The following is a 19,199-nucleotide window of genomic DNA, read 5'->3' as shown; positions in this document are numbered from 1 at the left end:
ACACTAACTGAAATGAATGAGAATCAATCTCAGGCTAAACAGCAACAACTGATGGAATTCCATCAAGCCCTGAGCTGCAAAGCATGAAATGAGAGCGAAGCCCCTCGGGTCAGAGAGCGTAGGTTACGAGGAGCACTGTGAATTAACAGGGCAGGGCAGGGCAGGGCAGCCCTTCCACCAGCACTGGCACTGCCACAGCTCCAGCTCTGCTCCAAGCAGAATCATGGACCAGGACAAGCATGGAACAGAATCCCCATGCTTCTGAACACCTCATAACCACCACACCTGAAAGTGTCTGCAGGAGCAAGAGTGCAAGTGTGATTAAAATGACACTTCTCACCCCACCAATCATTTCTAATGATTTTTCTGTATATCTGCATACACTACCATCTTGCATAGATGTAGTATTCCTTAAAACAAGATGTCAGTCTCAAAATACTTTTCAAAGGACATTAAATTATTGTCCATTATGAGGTGAAATTTAAGTGCCGAGTAGTAATGAAACACCTCAAGTCCTGAATCAAAATTAGGCATATCCTCCAATCTAACTCTTTATTACATAAACTTTGTTAATGAACTAAAATGAACAACTTACTCGTGTTTGTTCACGTGTAAGAAAATGAATCAGAAGTTCCCAGCCAACTGAAGAGTAAAACTAAACAGAAAAGAAAGATCAAACACAGTCAGGTAAACAGAACTATTTTCATAGATTTATTTGAAAAATACTTACAAAAGCAAGTATGTTTGACACTAAAATAGTTAAACTTATTCTGTGTTTACATTGGTGTAGCTAAGCGTGCAGCATTAACAGTCTTTTCTGTTTGAAGCATTGTTAGTTTGCTAAAGTGGGGAAAATTGGGGTTTACTAATGAACAATATCTCCCTGTCACTTCCTCTGCAGCAACTACAGCTGTGATCTCTGTATGAGATCTCAGAACACTGAAAACTGTTTGCTTTACTAACTGCCACCTGCCAAGTGCAGATTTACTGGAACCTGGAAGGTGGGTCAGTAGGACCCCTAGGAAGGAACAGGAGAGAGGAAGGAGAAGAAAACAAAAGGATTGGTTTCTTTATGTGAAGAATTTACCAAAGCTACATTTCATGAAAAAGAGTCCTTAAAAATGTCCTTTTGTTAGTTGCCATCTTCCTCCAAAACGTGTGCACACTTCAGAACTTACCCGTAAGCCAATTACCATTCCTATAGCACTTGTTTGCTAGGAGAGGCCAGGACTAGAATAGCTAAGATTCCCCATCCAGACAGCAGTTCAGTAGTGTCAGAAACAAAATACAGTGCAATTAGTTTCCACATACTGTATAGCTACATTTTAAGACAACTGGCACAGATACTGATTGAAAGAGTTTCCTGTCTCCATGCAATCCACACTCTGGCAATAACCATAGTTCACAGAGTGGTGTACTGGGGCACATGAAGTGGACGGGATCTCACCAGCCATTGTTTTGCATGGTGCCAGTAGCTGCTGCTGCTCGAGCCAGCATATTTCTGTGTGCCTCGGAAGCAGAAGAAAAAGTCCCATCCATCACATGCATTGGCAGCATTCGCCTTCTGCCAGGCTGAGGGGTGTAGCTGTTCTCTCGCCAGTCTTCTTCTGGAGGCATATCAACTCTCCTTGGACCCGGGGCCTTAACACAAGAGGGGGGCACAGGGCAACCTTGAGAAGCACCGGGATCCCAAGAAGGCTCACGTGGTATTCTTAAAGTGCTGTAGTCTGTGCTGGCTGGTAGTCTGCAACCGATGGTGTGAGATTCATGCATGTGATGTTGTGAAGGCTGCTGGAGGAAGCCTTCCTGTAAACTCTTGCCTGGCTGGCCAGCATGTTTCCCCCAGAGCATTGTTCGCTTATCTGGTAAAGTGGCTGTTTGCCTGGCAGAGTAACTTGTGTTCAGCAAATGGCCAGAGACACTTGATGCTCCACCTCCTAAATACAAATTAACACGAGGCTTTTGCCCCTGGGAGAGGGTGCCTTTGGGTACACAAGGGAGACTCCCATAGCTCAGTGCCACACCTGGGTAGTCTTCACCTTGGAAAGCTTCACCCCTGTCAGGCACAACCAGAAGTTTCTGGATGATGTTCTTCTGATCTCCTGAAATAAATTTTAAAAAAAGGTTTGCTTAGTTATAATTTTTGTTTCATTCTCTCTGAACTTCCAGCTGTGGTCAGCAGGTGACAGAAGAACAATGAAATCACTAGTACATCCAGTTACTGGCTGACATGCAATTCTGAATAAAAGCTAGCTGTACCTTTTCCAGCATTCATTTTCCTCACTGCATTTCCTCTCTTTATCCTACTGCAGCTGCTGTCACAGATTTCAGATTTCTTTACTAGCCCCTTGTTTCATCATAGAGGAGCCCAACAAAGTATTTCAAGGCTGGTAGATCAAACTGGTTTTGATGCTGTCACAGGGAAAGTAATTCTCATGCAGGAAGTAGTTATTTCTACTGGCACATGGGTGATTTGTGGGAATGAGTAACTTGTGGAAGTACTCTCATACATGGCAACAAGGTGGTGGGTCTTACTGCTACTTTTACATTAAAGAAAATAACTCACAAAAATATTGATATGATTTTATATAAAGCCATCATAAAGTTTCCACAAAGGTTATGGGCTTTGGTTATGCACATTTAGCACAGAACCACAGGAAAACTCCAAAGGGGAGAGAAGAAGAAATGTGGTTTGTTCTTCCAGACTTCTGGAGGAATTCAGGCAGATGGTAAACTCCATTATGAAAGACAAGAACTGAGGAGCTGTACTTCAGCAATATTTCTGATCACGAAGAAGGATGAAAAGTCCTGTGATTATTACCTGACAGTTTACGTGCCTTGCCCACCATGCTGGGCATCAGTACATCATGGGGTGGGTGCTGCACCTGGTTTGGGTTGTGCTGGGGATCAAAGGGAAATACAGGAGGATCATGGGGGAAAGGAAGGGAAGTGGAGCTGGAAGAACGGTGGCTGGTGTCCACTGGCATTTTCCTCGTATTTGGTGCTTCCTTTTATAAAATGAGAAAGGAGAAGAACAGAACATAAAATGATGAGTAAACACAGAGTTGGGTTGAAACAAGCAAAGGTGGTGTTGATCCAAGGAAGAAAGGGATGAGTCACTGGAACAAAAACATGCATCTGTACGTGAAAAAGACAGACAAAAACTGCATCAATCCAGTAAGGCTTTTACTGAAGTGGTGGGCTACTTAAGATCGTTAGACTGGAATTATACCAGAAAAAAAAAGCCAAAACAAACACAAACCGCTCCTGGAGGTTTGGCTGACAAACCGAATACACAAAACAACGTCAGGCCAGTCAGCACTGAAAATGGTACGCTACACAAGCCATGAAACAGAGTATTGCTGATTTTTCCTTTCTATTTTCTAGAAGGCTTTACTGAAAGCTCTGATTTCAGACTATGAACAGATTTACCTGTCACAGCTGAAGTATTTATCTGTGTTATACCTTTTCCCTCTATTAGAAGATACCTACCCCAGAAAGCAGGAATCAATAACAAACCATCACAGACTTGAGCCCAGTGCCTAACTCGAAGAGTAGTAACAGACAACCATCCCATTGGCTGCTTGTGTTGTGGAGATAAAAACATTAGCTGAGAGAGCAGCTCTTGGGCAGCTAAAGGTCTTTAATTGCTTCTGCCAGCACTTCCAGGTATGTGTCAGAGCCCTTAACTAAAGCACACTGAGGAGCAAACTCTTCAAAGTTGACATATACTTAGTTTATGGTACACAGCAGAGAGATGCAATTGGACTGACCTGTCTAAATAACTGATTCTGCAACTAAGACTCTTCTATACCTATTACACAGCTGGTTTCAAATAAAAGTTTAAGTACAGTGTGCAAAAAATTCAGTCCAAGCCAAAACTTGACATTATATGTTGCTAAACATTGGTACTGTTTTTCTGACACGTTTAAATTGCATCTAAGACTACTTAACAGAGAGGACAAAGAAAAGATCAATTTCCTTACTTTTAGTTATTTTCTGTATTTAACTGTCTGCATGTTATGCACCAAGTCTTGAACTGACTCCCCTTTAATGTTTACTTTTACTCTCTAAAAATGCTACTTGCTTAATAAACTCACAAGAGAGCAGAAACTTTCATTTTGGTACTGGTGGGTTTTTTTGTTTTTAATTATAGGTGTATGAGAAGCTTTCTTGAAAGTAAGTCAACTGAAAAAAAAATGTTTATACTGGTTGTTTCTGCATACTAGCAAGTAATGTAGCTGACACGCCTACCAGCAGCAGCAGCCACTACTCTGCAATGACATGAGGAAAATGGCTTTGTTACTTATACAAAAGTTCATTCTTCTTCCAAAGAGAGAACAAAAAAGACAGGCTTTTATCATGGCTTATTATTGAGTTGTCTTCTGTCTCATTTGTTAACTACTAAATGCAGACAGAGAAAACAGCAACCCTACACACAGATGATAGTTCATTGGAAAGCTGCACATCATTCTACTTACAAAACTGTGAGAAGAGACCAAGGTCTCTTCTCTGTTTGAGACAACTGTCCCACTGAGACTGCGAGCAATGCGACGGAAATTCTCTGCACTGTATATTTCCTCCTCTTCTGGTTCCCTGCTATGTTCTCTGGTATATGTGACCTGCAAACAACATCACATATTTCAGACAAGGTTCTTCATAATATCAATTTTGTACAATAATTACAGGGAACAGATGAAGAGAAATATAATGGAGCATACTTCAGTGATATTTAGTGATCTTTTCTTTCTTGAAATCCTTCACTCAGGTACTGCTTTGAAAACTTAAGATAAATGGGTCTGTTTGGATCTGCTGATTAAAAATATTATTCCTTATAGTTTTTCTTCCATTAGTAAATATACACAGATTGATTTGTCTAAATGAGAGTCGTTCTTTTATAAGTGTCTAAAGCCAGGACAAAATGTCTTTAGTGGGACCGATCTACCTGAAGGACTGACTGCTGCTACAGGCACCACTGCCCCTGGAGAGATAATCATGGCTACAGCTGACAGTCATCTTATGATAAAGTACTACTGTCTTCTCATACCAAAAAAAAAAAAAAAAAAATCTAGGATTATTTGATGAATGCTGGAAGCTGGCTAATCTTATTCTAGCAAGGGAAATGTTTATTCCATCTTTCCTTTCCTTTGTTCCATAGAGGAACAGACTTGGAACTCCCTTTAACAAGTACAGAGATACTACAGGAAATGTCATTTCCCCTTGAAAATACTTTCACGTCTTCACATACAGGCATTGATATGTAACTGCCAGTTATTTAAACAGTGTCTTCCCAGGAAAAAAAGAAAAAGAATGTTCTCCCACTCTGAGGTGACTAACTATGAACTGTAGCAAATACCAAATTATCACCCACCTTAAAAATATGTAGTGACAGTGAAAAAAAATGAAACTTGTGCCCCTGCACATGGTAAAATTAAGAAGCAGTTATCATCAGTTGTGATGCAAGGGAATTCATGTCACTAAGTTCAAAGAGGCTAGATCTTAAAGTTTTCAACGGTGTGTTCCTCCAAGCCAGGATTTAGATCATTTGACTGCACGTAAGCTGCACGTAGCATGAGTCACTCATATTTTAGTTAGTTAATCCTGTGCTAGACTGCACTTGAAATTCTCTCTAATATTAATATCAACGACCCCAGTACCTTTTTCATAATGTGTTTCACTTATCCCACTGTAAATTCTTTCTTGCACAGGCCGAGCCCTTCCCCCACTAGTATATCTTAAGTAACAAAATGTCACCTTGGAGACAGAAGAGACAGTGGATCCACACAGACTGCGCTCGATCTCTGCTGTTGGGGTTTTCGACAGACCCATGCCAGCTGTAGCAGGCAGCTTCCTCACACTCAGGTTCACAGAGACTGGGAAGGAAAACACTATGATTAAATTCAACACCTGATTGCATGTTATGACACATTTCTGACTATCTTAGGTCTGACTCCAGCAAAGACAGAGGGACTATACACACAGAACAAGAAGTCAGAGACCCTTGGAACATTAATATATCAGCTAACACCCAACATTTCAAGGGGAGACAGTCTATCAGGATACTATGCCTACTTCCCTGGCCCTTCTGCAGGCTTCAGGGGAGCAGTTAATTGAACTATTTAAGATTTAAATGATTTAACTGCACACCAAGACTTGCCTGATACAGAGGTGAGATTGTTTAGAGGGCTCAAAGAGACAGAAAATCAGCCACTAGAAGGAAGTTACCTAATGTAACTTGGGCTAAACAAGTCAGCCTCAGGCTCCCCACACATTCACCTGCTCCTTCCCATTCAATGCTAGTTTCTCAGCCATTTGTTGTGCTGGTTAAATAGTTAAAGGTGTTATTTTTAACTAGGATTGCTACAATTACTTCACTTCAGTGCAATCCCCATCCATCAATTACAGTCCTAAAATTTCTCATGGAATAGACAGATCAATGTCCTAATTAAACTGGTCACAGGGAGTTCCTCTATAAAGGAAGAAAGGTGATATGCTGATAACAACACCTTTTCTGCATTGAGGTGGTTGCATTCAGAGAAACAAGTCTTGGCTTTAACTCTGCTGTAAAGTCCCTCTAATGAAACAGAGGCATTTTCACCATGATTCAGAATGCAAAGATCTGACAAAACCAGTTGATAATGGGTCAAAGTTTCAACAGCATTTGCAAATGAATAGGTAATACAAGTTAAAAGAAAGAAAGAGCAGTCCTAGACCTAACTCAGGTGATTTTCATCCAGTTCATCACAGTAGATGCACTGGTTCAAACTTTTCAGTTTTACACAGAATTTGCAGAACTTAGGAAGAAAAACCAGAAAGTTACAGCAAATGAGAAGATCTCAAATATAAACTTCACTTGAGAAGAGTATCTGTATCCCACATCCCTCATACATGTGGTGGGAAAATACACAAGAAAGTCAGCCTAAGAAATGAGTCATTTGATGACAGAACTCTGAAACTCCAGCCAATACTAAAGCAACTGGGCTTTATCCTGGTAGATTTCCAGAAAGAACTTCCAAAATCAGTTGGAACATGTAAGACCTTCTGATTCAAGCCCATGCAAGAAAGTATCTGCAAAGTTCTGAGATCAGATCCTGCCTAACTCTGAAAGCAAACCAAAAGGACAACAAATGGTAAATGGCCACATTTCGATGTCTTAACTGGTCTGTGAGTGGACTGCAAGACATGAGAGTTCAGAGAAAACTCAAGCTGTTGAACAGAAACCCATTCAAGACTTTATGGCAGTACTCACTCTGATCACAGCCAGGTCTGACATTGTTAGGAGTGATGGAGGTTCCACCTCCATGGGTGCAGGGCAGGGGAAAACCTGTCTTGTGTATGCATTGCAATATATATATATATATATATCATATGTGTATAGCTATAGCTGTGTCACTTTGGTACCCATCCAATTTCAGGCTGCCTTATATTTAACCAGAAAATTCATCGCTTTAATGCTATGACACAGATTATAAAGAAATTTCCTTCACTTGTGAAGCAGAGAAACAAGGTTGCCCTATCTCAGGCAGGAGATTAGATCAGCTTAAGTGGAACCGGACTGCTGTCATGAGACTCCAGTTGAATGTCTCCAGCAACAGCTGGATGTCCTCACTGACAGAATCTGTTCATTTTCTTTCAGCACCAACTAATCCACAAAGTCTCATGGATCTTAGTGCAGTTCATGTACCCTCAGCGCTGCTTTCACAAGTAATTTTCCAGAACTTAAAGCAGGTAGTCCTTAGCAAAACTCTCAGATCTGGAAACACTTTTAAAAGTTATTCCCCTCAACCAGTTACAGACTAAATTCTCAATTACAATACAATCAGTAAAAATTCACCAATGTGGAGAATATTAACATCAGGCATAGAAAGAGTTTAATAAATTCCAGAGGTGATGTAAGACTTTCAAACAGCAAAATTCATTAGCCTGACATAAGCAGCTAGCTCCCTCCTTGAAAACAGGATCAACTATTTCTATGTTACTCTTAACAGATGTTGCTCTCCTTTTGCCAAGATCAACAGCTACTCTGCAGCCACCCCAGGCAGTGCTATCACACTGCTTTCTCTAGTTAGCTGGAATGTTTTCAGAGTCTACAACCTGAATTTTTCTGCATCTGTGCACAAATTAATGCCCGTTTAACTAAATCGACTGGAAAATGCATCTTCACCTATATTGGAGTACATAGGCAGGTCAACCAAGAAAAATAACTGCATCATTCTTACCTGATTGGTCAAATGGATACCTAGCACTGTCCTGTCTTCCCAAGAAAGGCCTAGTGGCCTGAGATGCCTGCAGACTAGTCTGATAGAGGGATTCCAGTTCTGAGAGCTCCTGTTCTGTGTCTTGATTCCACTGTGGATGCAGATGTACTGGGATCCTGCTCAAGTCATCTCCAACTGCTCTCTGATCAGAAAGGAGTGGACTCCTCCCAGGTACAGGAAGCCATTCAGTATTCTTATTAGCCTTCTGAGAACTGTAATACCTAGTAACATTATTCACCCAATGGTCCACAGGCATAGAGGCAACCATGCTACTAGCAGCTCCATCATCCACCTCTTTCATTCCTCCATCATGACAGTGCCTTTCCACATAGGGTGCAGGGTCTGCTATAGTCTGTCCACCTCTTCTACACAGTTCTTCACTGTGAGAACAAAAACTCATAGAAGCAACATGTTGGGCACTAAAACCCTTCAAAGAAACTACCCCGTCCCTAATATCCACAGCTGAGTGTAATTTTTCAGAAGACTGGTTTTTGTTTTCTTGGTTTTGATGGAGTAGCTGTCCGTAACCAGAAGATGAACGGCTGATGAAAGATTTTTGTGTTAACTTTGGAGACTTCTCATCCTGACACACTGCAGTAATCCAGTCTTTTTCATGAGTACCTTTTCTCTGGGAGACTGCATGCATTTTCTGAAACTGCTCTGCCAAGGAGCGAACATGTCCCTTTGTACTAAAAGCCTCAGATTTACAACCGTCTGCTGTGCCATATTCACCCTGTGAGGGTAATAACATCTCCTGGCTGTTTGCTCTGGAGTACTTATTTTTCTGCAAAGGATCCGAGGAGCACTGCTGTGTAGGGGATGAAGTTGCAGAGGTCACTGCATGATAGGCCCCTAAATGATCAACGCTGGGCCGCACGGGAGAGCTTGCAAGTTTGGAACAAGGACTGTGCTGGCTGTCCCTTTCAGGAGATGCAGCTTGTGGTGGATGTGGACAGGGAAACAGTGTAGGCAAAGACACAGAGTTTATTGTGTTAGCCTTGGATTTGAAGTGAGGTGTGAGAATAGGCATTATGTTATGAACCTCTTCTAACCTGCTGCTACTGCAGCAATCCCTATAGTCTTTTGGCCCTGTGGCTGTCGTGTCAGCAAATTCCCCACTATTGTGGGCATCATTCTCAGTTCTTGCAGACCTCTCTGTCAACCCTTGCCTATAGGGAAAAGAGGGAACTTGGTCATGAAAATCAGCAGAAGCAGACTGGAAGTTTGGAGAGATCCTGTTGGATGGACTGCTTTCAGAGGGGGGCAAGGAGGAAGACTCTGGATATAATGATGAGTGCAATTCATGGCAGGAAGCAGGTGGGTGGAAGAAAGAACTGGACCCAAATTCCACTTCTTTGTTGGGTTCCAGTGGTAGCTCCTGGCTCAGCAGTACTTGGAGCGGGCCAGTCTGTTCACTAAAACACACAGAAGAGTAAATGATTAGCAGTAGCCATTGCTTACGTTTATTCCTAGGGTACAGACCTTGCACGAGGTGACATACAGCTCAACACACTTTGCTCACTGTATTCTGATGAAGACTTTACATTAATTCACTAGAGACATACATGCTAGTCCTTTGCTTCTAACTTTGTTTTCCTACTCTAACTGAATCCATTTCATACTTTTAAGAGTATTTTGCAATTTACAATTGCAATTTACAATTAGGCTCTATATGAAGTATTCTTGTACAGCACCACAGGCATTTCAATCAGCAGACTGAGTATGTGAGTAGGAATAACTGTAAAAAGAGTAAAAATAGCATTTATATAAAATGTAATAACTGTTTTCAACAGTAACATCTTAGATATCTTCTAAAATACTTTGGACATGTCTGTGATCTGAACATGAACTGACAGTATTTCTGTACAGTCCCCTCTCTCCAGGCAACTTCATGAAGAATGACTTGACAAATGGAAGGAACAGGTTGAACTTTTTCTCTTTATCATCTTTATATTCTCATTTTTCAAGATACTTATCCAAAACATTAAATAAAGTTCAAGCTAAATACATAACTATTATTCTGAAATAATTTGTATCCTGAGCATACTTCTAGAAAATAATGTTCATTCTTTTATGTACCAATGCAAGACAATTATATTTTTGGGTCATACACATCCCTGGCATTTTTCTGCATTTAGTTAGCATTTTAATATACAGACAGAACTAACAGTACTAAGTCCACTGCCTATGAGAAAATGACAGGCTACATCAGCTCCAGCAGAAAACTTAAAGAGATGTAAGATCACTGCTTTGGTTCCTCCTTGAGATGCATGGAAGGAAAGTTACCATGAAGACCTAGTTGATGTGTGTAGCAATACAAAATTATCTGTCAGGAATTGCAAACTTCGTACTGTCTGCAATGTTATTTACATCAAAGCTGGAGTACAGAACTCTGGCTATGAATATGGTTTCTTTTTCATTGGCTGAAATATTAACGTTTGGTTGGATATAACTTTTTGCAAAAGTAATGCTCTTTTCACAGAGCAGCAGTGAACGAGTTTAGCATTAGCAAAATTAGTTAAGAAAGGCACTTTCATTTTCTTAGAATCTGCAAAAATGCCTAATTTGAGCTCTGCATTTCTCCTGTAAGAGAGGATATAATGGACCCCTGATTGACAAAAAGATCAGCTTTCATTATGTGTAATTCAGGTACTGCAGGAAAAGAAAAGAACGTTATGAACCAGAGCCTGGCAGGTGTGCGAATTAACTGGGTTTGTATATAGCTGTACGCAGCATTTTACAGAAAGGAACAGAAAAACGATTCTCATCTGAGATTTTATTTAAGCTTCTGGTAATATAACATGTAAGAAGGGGAGAGGGAAAAAAGTAACAGTTCAAGAAATAGCCTAGAAATTGGATAGGAATGGTCTAGTGCTAGGAGGGAATGGCATGGGAAGAAAGAAGGATTAAGCTGCATGCTGAAGAGGGTAGGAAGAAGGATTGGTTATAGCAGAGAGTTAATTATGCTGTAGTTAAAGTCAGTATGGAAGAAAGAATCATGAAGAGACACTGAGGAGGGCTGGTAAGCCAGGCTACAGGATGCTGGGAAACACAGAAAGAAAATGAAGAATGATGGAGTAGTCAAGGTGACAGATCAGGATCTGGATTCAAGCGTTGTACCAGTACACTACTAGAGAAGTGGACTAGAAAGAAAAGATCAGTGTCCTTGCCAGTTTTAAAACTACAGAGCACTAAACACACTGGCTGATGTTCCCAACATAAAAGCAACTATAGCAAGATTTTGACTGTAGTACAGTCTTTGACTGAGTCCTGAAACTGCTCCTGATTATAAACTGTCACATTTCATCCTACCACATGCCCACTTTTTTTAGCCAGATTATTGTCTATTGTATTTTTTCCCTTGGTGCATGAGACATCAATGCTGCCAGGCACTGACTGCTACAATTCTCTGTCACAGATCACATTTTGAACACATGCACATTGGACTATTCTATGAAGACTGGGAGAAAGGGTGGTGGGGAGAGGGAAAATGGGGTAGTTGACTGTTTTATAATAGGATTTAACCTAGAGAAGAAAAGAATAGGGTGTGACACAGTAGGACTTGGACTATCCAGGGGAATATACATAGTTTGCTATTTCTTTCCAGACTGCACTGCTCACAGATGCAGCCCAGGTCTGTGTCTAGGTGAGGTACTCGCACTACCTTGTAGACTGGGCCATGGTGCCGCCCTGTGGTGGGTGGCAGGCTGGCGGAGGCAGCGGCTGCGGTGGCTGTTGGTGCTGCATGCGATCCTGGAGGCTCCGGGCTTTTCGGATACTGATTTGCAGCTTCTTATCGACTAGGGCTCTGCTGTGAGTGCTAGCGCTGGCATCATGCATGGCAAGTCTTAGTTTAGCTAAAATGCAAAAGAAAACATAGCAGAAAACAAACAGAAAAAAGGAATAAAATTGAAAAAGAAAAAAAAGAAAAAAGATGCAGCAGGAACAAAAAACATGGACCATGCAAATACTGCCACAAAAGAATTCACAAGGATGCTATTGTTTCCATTAATGCACATTCAGCTTAGCCAGGTGTACAAACACATTAACTGAAACTAAACCAAAATAAAATAAAAACAATATCCTTGTTTTAGCCCAATTTCTCATCCCTTCACACAGGCTCTTTCCAGCCCTACTACAATGATGCTTCATTCTGTCATCTACTCTTCTCCTGCATCCTCCATACATGGGACTCCCTTTATGTGCAGGAATACCCAGCTGGGATTTGAGATTCCTTGCTGGAATGAAAGCTAATAGCGCTATCACCACAGCTGTATGCTGCACCCTTTATTCTGCAGTCCATAAAAGCCAATTTCTAAATGCAAACAGCACAGGAGCTATTCACCCTGTCTGCAGCCATTCTATGCAGACAGAGGGGAGCATGGGGTGAGACAGCCAGCCAGTTATAATGGAAAAACACCAAAAATAAAATGAAATCACATAGCACACATTCTCAAAGATCACAATGCATTTAAGCACTTCAATGTCCTAATGCTTTTTTCTTCAGGAAAGCAAAGTACAACATAGTTCACTTCTGTTAATCCAGGGGACTCAAGAGTGGGCTACCATTTTCTTCCTATGCTACACCCCCCATGAAAAACAGGAGAGCTTAATAGCCTTTGCAATTCGGCCTGACGATGGGAAAAAATTGTGAGGACTGAGTGGCAAGGGGAACCACCTACCAGGTGCTTGCTGAAACATACCATTTAGCACCGAAAAGGGCACATCAGCACTCCAGTGCTGTTACTACCTTAGCACTGGAGAGAACAAAATGAATGCAAACATGAAAAAACAGAGATGAAGAGGAATGGGACTAAAAACCCCAAATGGGAATGCTTATAAAAATGAAAAATTCTGTCTACCTGCATGTTCCTAAAGACCAGCTGGACCCCCATATTACCTGACCACTTAATGTGATGTAGCATTTCATACTCTATTCTGTATTAGTACACAGTCAAAGCGCAGTAGCTCAGGCAGTTAAGGTTACTTACATATAGCTTCGTTACAGAGAGCCAAAGCTGCAGCACAATCGCCCTTCTGCTCCTGATTCAGTGACTCTTCAAAGATTGAGTCTGCTTCCTGCATCGACTTCTCAAAGCCATCACTCCTCCCTGCAAATGGGCAGCACCCTTCATTTTGATTTCATTCATTGCAGAACCCTCACTTACCCTCATCCCATTTGTGATCGCCAAATCCTTCCACATATGGATTCTTGCAGAGGCTGCGCATATCCCAGACTGCACCACCTAACCTTCCCTAAGCAGAAGTACATCTTGAGCACCTCATAACGTCACCCTGTGACGTCCACACAGTAAAACAACGTGAAACAAATTCTTTTCCCTCAAATTTTCTTTAGTTGAAAGAGTTGTACTCGCTTATTCTACTATTTCAAAACTTTAAATCAGTACAAAAGATGGTAGAGACATATCACAGAGCCTGTTCAAATGACTTCTGTCAAGTAGGAATTAAACTAAATTTAGAATCAAATCTAAACCAAAATGTATCAGTAAAAGAAATACAGCAGATCAGGGTTTTTTCATTGTATGTTAAGTTTCCTGACAAAACCCATCTGGTCTCCTCTTCATCAAAATGGAAGCAAACTGAAACAACTAACACGTCTGGGGAAGAAAACTCGGACTTGAGTGTTAACATAAATGCCTGCATGAAGTACTTCTATAAATGAGTTCAGTGCATACACTTAACTGCTGTAAGTAACATACAGAATATGAAAACTCAACAGTCTTGCAGCTTGAAAATCAAGGTGGTGGAAGCTGAGAAGAAAGGGGTAACTGTAAAGAACTCTTCTTGCAACAATTAGAAAACTGTGTTGGAGAAGAGAAGGATAAATCATCTTTGGACACAAAAAGGAAACTGTGTCCTGGCATCATAACATCCATTCCTGAGAGGAAGAAATGCCCAAACTATTTGGTGTCACCTACTAGGCATAATGCAAATTATGCACTAAAATGTAAACATTCCAACGAGGAAGGGAAAACAGAAAATAAAAATTGACTTTTTACTTTGTTTAGGGGTGGGTCTTTTTAATGGTATGTCTCTATCATTGTGGTAGAGAACACAAGTATCTTTATCAGCCAACAATAAATTACATTCTCTCAATCTGCATAACACATGCTGTGGCCTGACCTGCTCCCCAACACCCTTGTGCAGAGATATAAGTACAAACTCTTTTACCATAAACCCCAAAGAACCTGCAAGAGAAGCTAGAACTGGAGAGAGAAGTGAGAGTTGTTAGAGCAGTAAGTTAATCAAGCAGCACATTCAGTTTCAAAATCAAGGCAACTGAGGCTTGTAATCAAGGGCAGAATACTGAAATTAGCTTTCTATGCATGAATTTAGCAGTTTACTTGAGGGGAAAATGAGTCACAAGTGTTCTGGAGTTCTGCATACAAGCAAGCCTAACAGACTGCTTGACTGCCTGGAAATGTTAAGCTATTATATCTCTGACTGGGGTGTGGAAAGACTTTAAAAGAACTAAGCAAAGACTTTCCTAGATTTCAAGTCAATGCATCTGACATTTTACTGAATTCTTTTTTGATTAAGCATTACTCTAGTCTAGTTTCTTTTTAACAAAGAAAAACTAAGCAATCTTTGCTTCTATCAACTAATAGAACAGATGAAAAAGAGGGGTAATGTATTAGAGAATATGCTATTTTCCTTCATGCAGGAGAAGCAGAGAAGACAACATGCTAAGCAATAGAGGTTTACTTCTCAATTTTTAAATCACTGGCATTTATGTTACAAAAGCAAACACTATACTAATAAAAGAATGTATCCATCTACTCCGGTACATCAGAATTTTTCACCTGGTTACCAGCAGGCCATAGTAGGACTGTAAAGGATAACTGATGGTCAGCAAAAATTATACAAACATTCCCAGTCAGACATCCTCATGGAGATCATAAGTGTTCAGCTGCTACTGGCACAATGTCATTCTGGCTGCTGAGCAGAGCACAGTTGGGATTGTGTCCAGAACTGGCACTGCTGTGGACTGCCCCTCTCCTTCCTCTCCTTGAGCAGCAAACCAGCAACCTCAACTCTTTTCTACGTCAGGTTGGAGGAAGCAGCATGGGAATGCCAGGAGGCCTTGCAACACAGGATACCACAGTAGGACTGCCCTGACCATGCATACATTTGCTGCACCAGAACCCAGGTGGTCACTACACCTTTCTTGGCTCTGCTTACCCTCCAATGACCCCCAGTTAAGTGTTCCAGCAGGTTCCAGGGTTCACTCTTGACTGGATCAGTGCACTTTTTCCCACCTTTCTCTTGAATCCCCTTACGGGCTGATGGAGATTTAGGGGTAAAACAAAGGTATGACATGTGAATTCTGTCATGTTCCCTCTGCTATAGCTGCATCCTTCCAATTAAACCTCTTTTGCTGCCATCTCCGGCCAGAAAGATGAGGAGTCATGGAAAAGACAATCAAACTTAGTATTTGGCTTTTAAATTTTTAAAAATTCTTTTTCCCTAGAAAGGATATGCAACCTAAATCCAGCTCAGATTTTCAATTAGATCCAGCCAGAGTACTTGTCCCCACACCTGTGCTGGGCATACACAGCCAGGCCAAGGAGAAAGACTGGAAAGCACAAGGGCAGGAACAAGCAGAATTGCTTAGGGCTGTAAAGGTAGTAAAATCAAGCAGAAGCAGAACAATGGTTTATATGAACAACCTCTGTGGTGGGTGGAGCTGAGGAGCCTGAAAGGTACAAACAGCCCTGCTCATTCCAAGATGCTGGTTAAAGGCTTACAGCTAAATCTAGATATCAATACTATTAACAGTGTATATCACTGCAAAAATGGAAAGACACAGATATATTAAGAATACCTCTACGTTACTTTGTTTTCTCATTTAAGAAGAAATTTGGTCAAAATACCAAACAGTTTTTTCACTTTCTACAGGTTTGAAATGGATAGTATTTCACTACCTGAAGGTACAAAATTGCAATGGGGTGTGGATGCATATACACAATTAAAACAGGAAATTACATCCAAAGGTTCAAAGAACCAGCACTACCATCTTGCAAAATATACTGCATTCAAAAGGTTACCCTGATTCTGCAGTTCATCTAGATCCATGAACCTGCTGGGACGGGGATTAAAGCCCATTGCTGCCTCCATTTCCTTTTCTCTTTTTCTACGTAGTTCTTGCTCATGGGCTCTCCTTGCCACCTCTTCTTGCAATTCATCCAGCTCACTCTTTAAAGGAACAAAGATGTCTCCACCTTCAAAACAAACAAGCCAACCAAACTTTTTTGACAGTTACATCTCAAAGTATCCCTTAAAAGACAAAGAAGTATTAATGGAGAATAAAATTAATATTAGATAATAACAGTCTGAGACCACAGAATTGTAGAACATAAATTTTGCTTTCTTAAATTTTACTTATAAAACCCCACTCAATACAGTAGTGCTTCAAGCTCCCCTGCAGCACAGCCCATGGATTCACTGACTCACGAAAACAGCATACAGAACAGAGAGAATCATTGGAAGAAATAACCCTAAGCTGATGATGAAATCTTGAGACTTCTTACTGTATTTATAATTTGTAAATGCTATAAATGAGCCAGATCACTAGAGCTTGTGAAAGTTAAATGGATTCCAAGAGAGATGTTTTTCATATAACTGCACAGAGTGGATGAAAAAGGGAAGAAAATAAAGCATATCAACAGCCTACACAACAGAAATCCATCAGTTGTCATTGTCATTTCAACTATTACCAGTATTCAGAAAGTGTCTTTCCTCTTGCCTTTCCCTTCCCCAGACTCTCTGGAATAAAGTATTTGCTTAGAATGATACATAAGCAGAAAAGCTTAGCCTCAGCCCAAACATCTTGTAAAAAAACATTCAGAGTTCTAACAGTTTTAAATTTTGTACAGAATTACAAGCTTGTTTTCAGGACTCTACTAAGTTATGAGTTATGCTTGGGAGGGTATTTTTGACTGATGGCAGAATACTGAGTTATAAGAAAGAACAAGAAAAATAGCTTTATTTTATCAGTTAAGTCAATACACAAAAGAGATGCCAGAGCAACACGATCAAGGGAATATTCCAACAAAGTTTTTTGCAATCCTCTTTGGTAAATCTTATAACTATTTCTTGTAAAACTGTTATGTTCCTCAAAGTTTCTTTTCCCTTTCCTTATAATTTCCCTGTGAACATAAACATCCAGAAAGTAAAGAACAATTCCAATACAATTTACCTCGCATATCCACCCCTGCAAAGTGTATCTTACCATTTCCAGTGGTGTGTGGGCTGTTTGTCCAGCTCCCAATTGATGAAGCCGACTCCACCTCCAAGATGCTGCTACTGTGAGACTTTGGGATGTTACGCCAAGCAGGAACAAATCCACCTGCTCGCTTCGTATGAACATCCCTCCAAGAAGAGAGAAATTATAGTTTACCATTTGACTGATCTCTCCAGGAGAAATTGTATCTACCTTTTTTGTATCCACACAAACATATACTTGCATTTTAATTTAATTTTAAAAGAAGTCTACCATAAGAAGATCTTGGGAGAAACAGGGAAAGAGGAAGTTAACAAGGAGGACAGTAATTCTATTCTCCTCCATAAGATTATGCAATTCATATTAAAACTGTGGTCTGGGAGTTGTTCAGAACAGATTCTTACAGCTGAAAATCTACTATATTCTGGCCATAAACAGTGCCAGTTTGTGGTTACCTGAAGCTTCCTAAGTCAAGGAAAGAAATACATTGTGCTGTCTATTTATTTTTACATACCAATATTGCAAGTATGTCTGAAAACAAAGATTTCTATACAAGGCTATTGATTTCTCATTTTGTACAATGTGTCTATTAATCAATGGTTTAACTAAACCAAAAAGGACTATGAGCTACTCAAAGTACAAGGTTTTAAATCAGAGACTAAGGGTACAACTATTTCAGATGCATCACTTCAGACAACGTTTTTCGCTCAATCAAGCCCTGGGTTTCTCTCTTCTCCCTAGCAGTAAGTTAGCAATATACTGAAAAGAAAAGGCTCCCATTTCCCTATTATTTTTCCCCTGCCCCAATAAAGCTGTATTTCAAACTAGGACCACTGCTTTGCAAAATGTTCTATACCACTATGCAACCACAAAAAAGAAATCAAGACTTCAGTCATTCCAAATATGAATTTTGTTGAAATCTACCTGTGGGTGCTTGAGCTTTCAGACAAGGACATGTCCAGACTCACTGGGCTGTTGCTGTTGCGCTCACTGCTTTCGTAGCCAGACTCCATCCTCTGTATTAGATGAGGATGTTGATCCACCATATGGTACTGGGTGCCCCGGCCCAGCACACCACGCTTGTATCTGACATTTGACTGGCTTGACCTTGTTTCATGAACAGTGTGTTCTTTCACCTCATTCTCAGTAAGTTCTTTACCTGTCAAGATAAAACAATATAGCTTGGTAGAAGACCTAAGCTTCAGTACCAGCAAAACATCCATATACATGTTACCTTCTCAACTATGTTTAAATCAGAAGCGCCATCCTTAATTTAGTGTTTCCCAGCTTTCCTAGCAACTTTAAGCAATAACCTTTTCAACAAATTTATCTTTGAATCTCTCCCCTTTAGTATAACTTACCATACTGCCCCTGAGGTAATAATTAAGGCTGCAATGAAAATCCTTTCTTTCCCATAATAATTTGTATTTGTACAAGATAATTTTACTGTATATGCAATTGTATTTCCAGTACTCTGTTATATCTATTTCGGATGCTCTCATTTTTTACACTCTTTATTTTGCCATTTATGATTTGTTGTGGCTTATATAGAGAACAGAAAAACTTGGGTTTTTTTAATTCTTTCTTAAGAAAGTCTTAAGAAAGAATTTAAAACGGTCTTTTCACTTAATTCTTGTTTGCTTCCCTTCCTTCCCTGGAGGTGTGTTCTCTTCCCCTTCACCTTGCCTTTACATATT

The 19,199-nt window shown here is 40.4% G+C and overlaps 1 protein-coding gene across 3 annotated transcripts in view; it reads right to left on the bottom strand.

Annotated features, from left to right (window-relative positions):
- Nucleotides 1–688: 688 nt before the first annotated feature.
- The window catches only part of LOC121672802 (inactive ubiquitin carboxyl-terminal hydrolase 54-like), a 30,886-nt gene continuing 12,375 nt past the window's right edge, over nucleotides 689–19,199 (bottom strand). For 2 of the 3 annotated variants that reach the window (XM_042045683.1, XM_042045684.1), the window contains 10 exons: nucleotides 18,427–18,661; nucleotides 17,512–17,651; nucleotides 16,328–16,501; nucleotides 13,250–13,369; nucleotides 11,923–12,115; nucleotides 8,220–9,673; nucleotides 5,755–5,873; nucleotides 4,482–4,622; nucleotides 2,822–3,008; nucleotides 689–2,102 (listed from right to left, as the gene is read on the bottom strand). In XM_042045683.1, coding sequence (XP_041901617.1) covers nucleotides 1,444–2,102; nucleotides 2,822–3,008; nucleotides 4,482–4,622; nucleotides 5,755–5,873; nucleotides 8,220–9,673; nucleotides 11,923–12,115; nucleotides 13,250–13,369; nucleotides 16,328–16,501; nucleotides 17,512–17,651; nucleotides 18,427–18,661 — 3,422 coding nt within the window. In that variant the 3' untranslated portion in view covers nucleotides 689–1,443. The remainder of the gene's footprint in view (nucleotides 2,103–2,821; nucleotides 3,009–4,481; nucleotides 4,623–5,754; nucleotides 5,874–8,219; nucleotides 9,674–11,922; nucleotides 12,116–13,249; nucleotides 13,370–16,327; nucleotides 16,502–17,511; nucleotides 17,652–18,426; nucleotides 18,662–19,199) is intronic. The other variant, XM_042045685.1, reaches the window with a different exon arrangement.

The sequence above is a fragment of the Corvus kubaryi genome, unplaced genomic scaffold (genome assembly GCF_017639235.1).
Source record: "Corvus kubaryi isolate FWS band 111438036 unplaced genomic scaffold, C.kubaryi_AGA036_p1.0 64973, whole genome shotgun sequence".
Lineage (NCBI taxonomy): Eukaryota > Metazoa > Chordata > Aves > Passeriformes > Corvidae > Corvus > Corvus kubaryi.
This window is presented reverse-complemented; position numbering and strand designations above follow the sequence as displayed.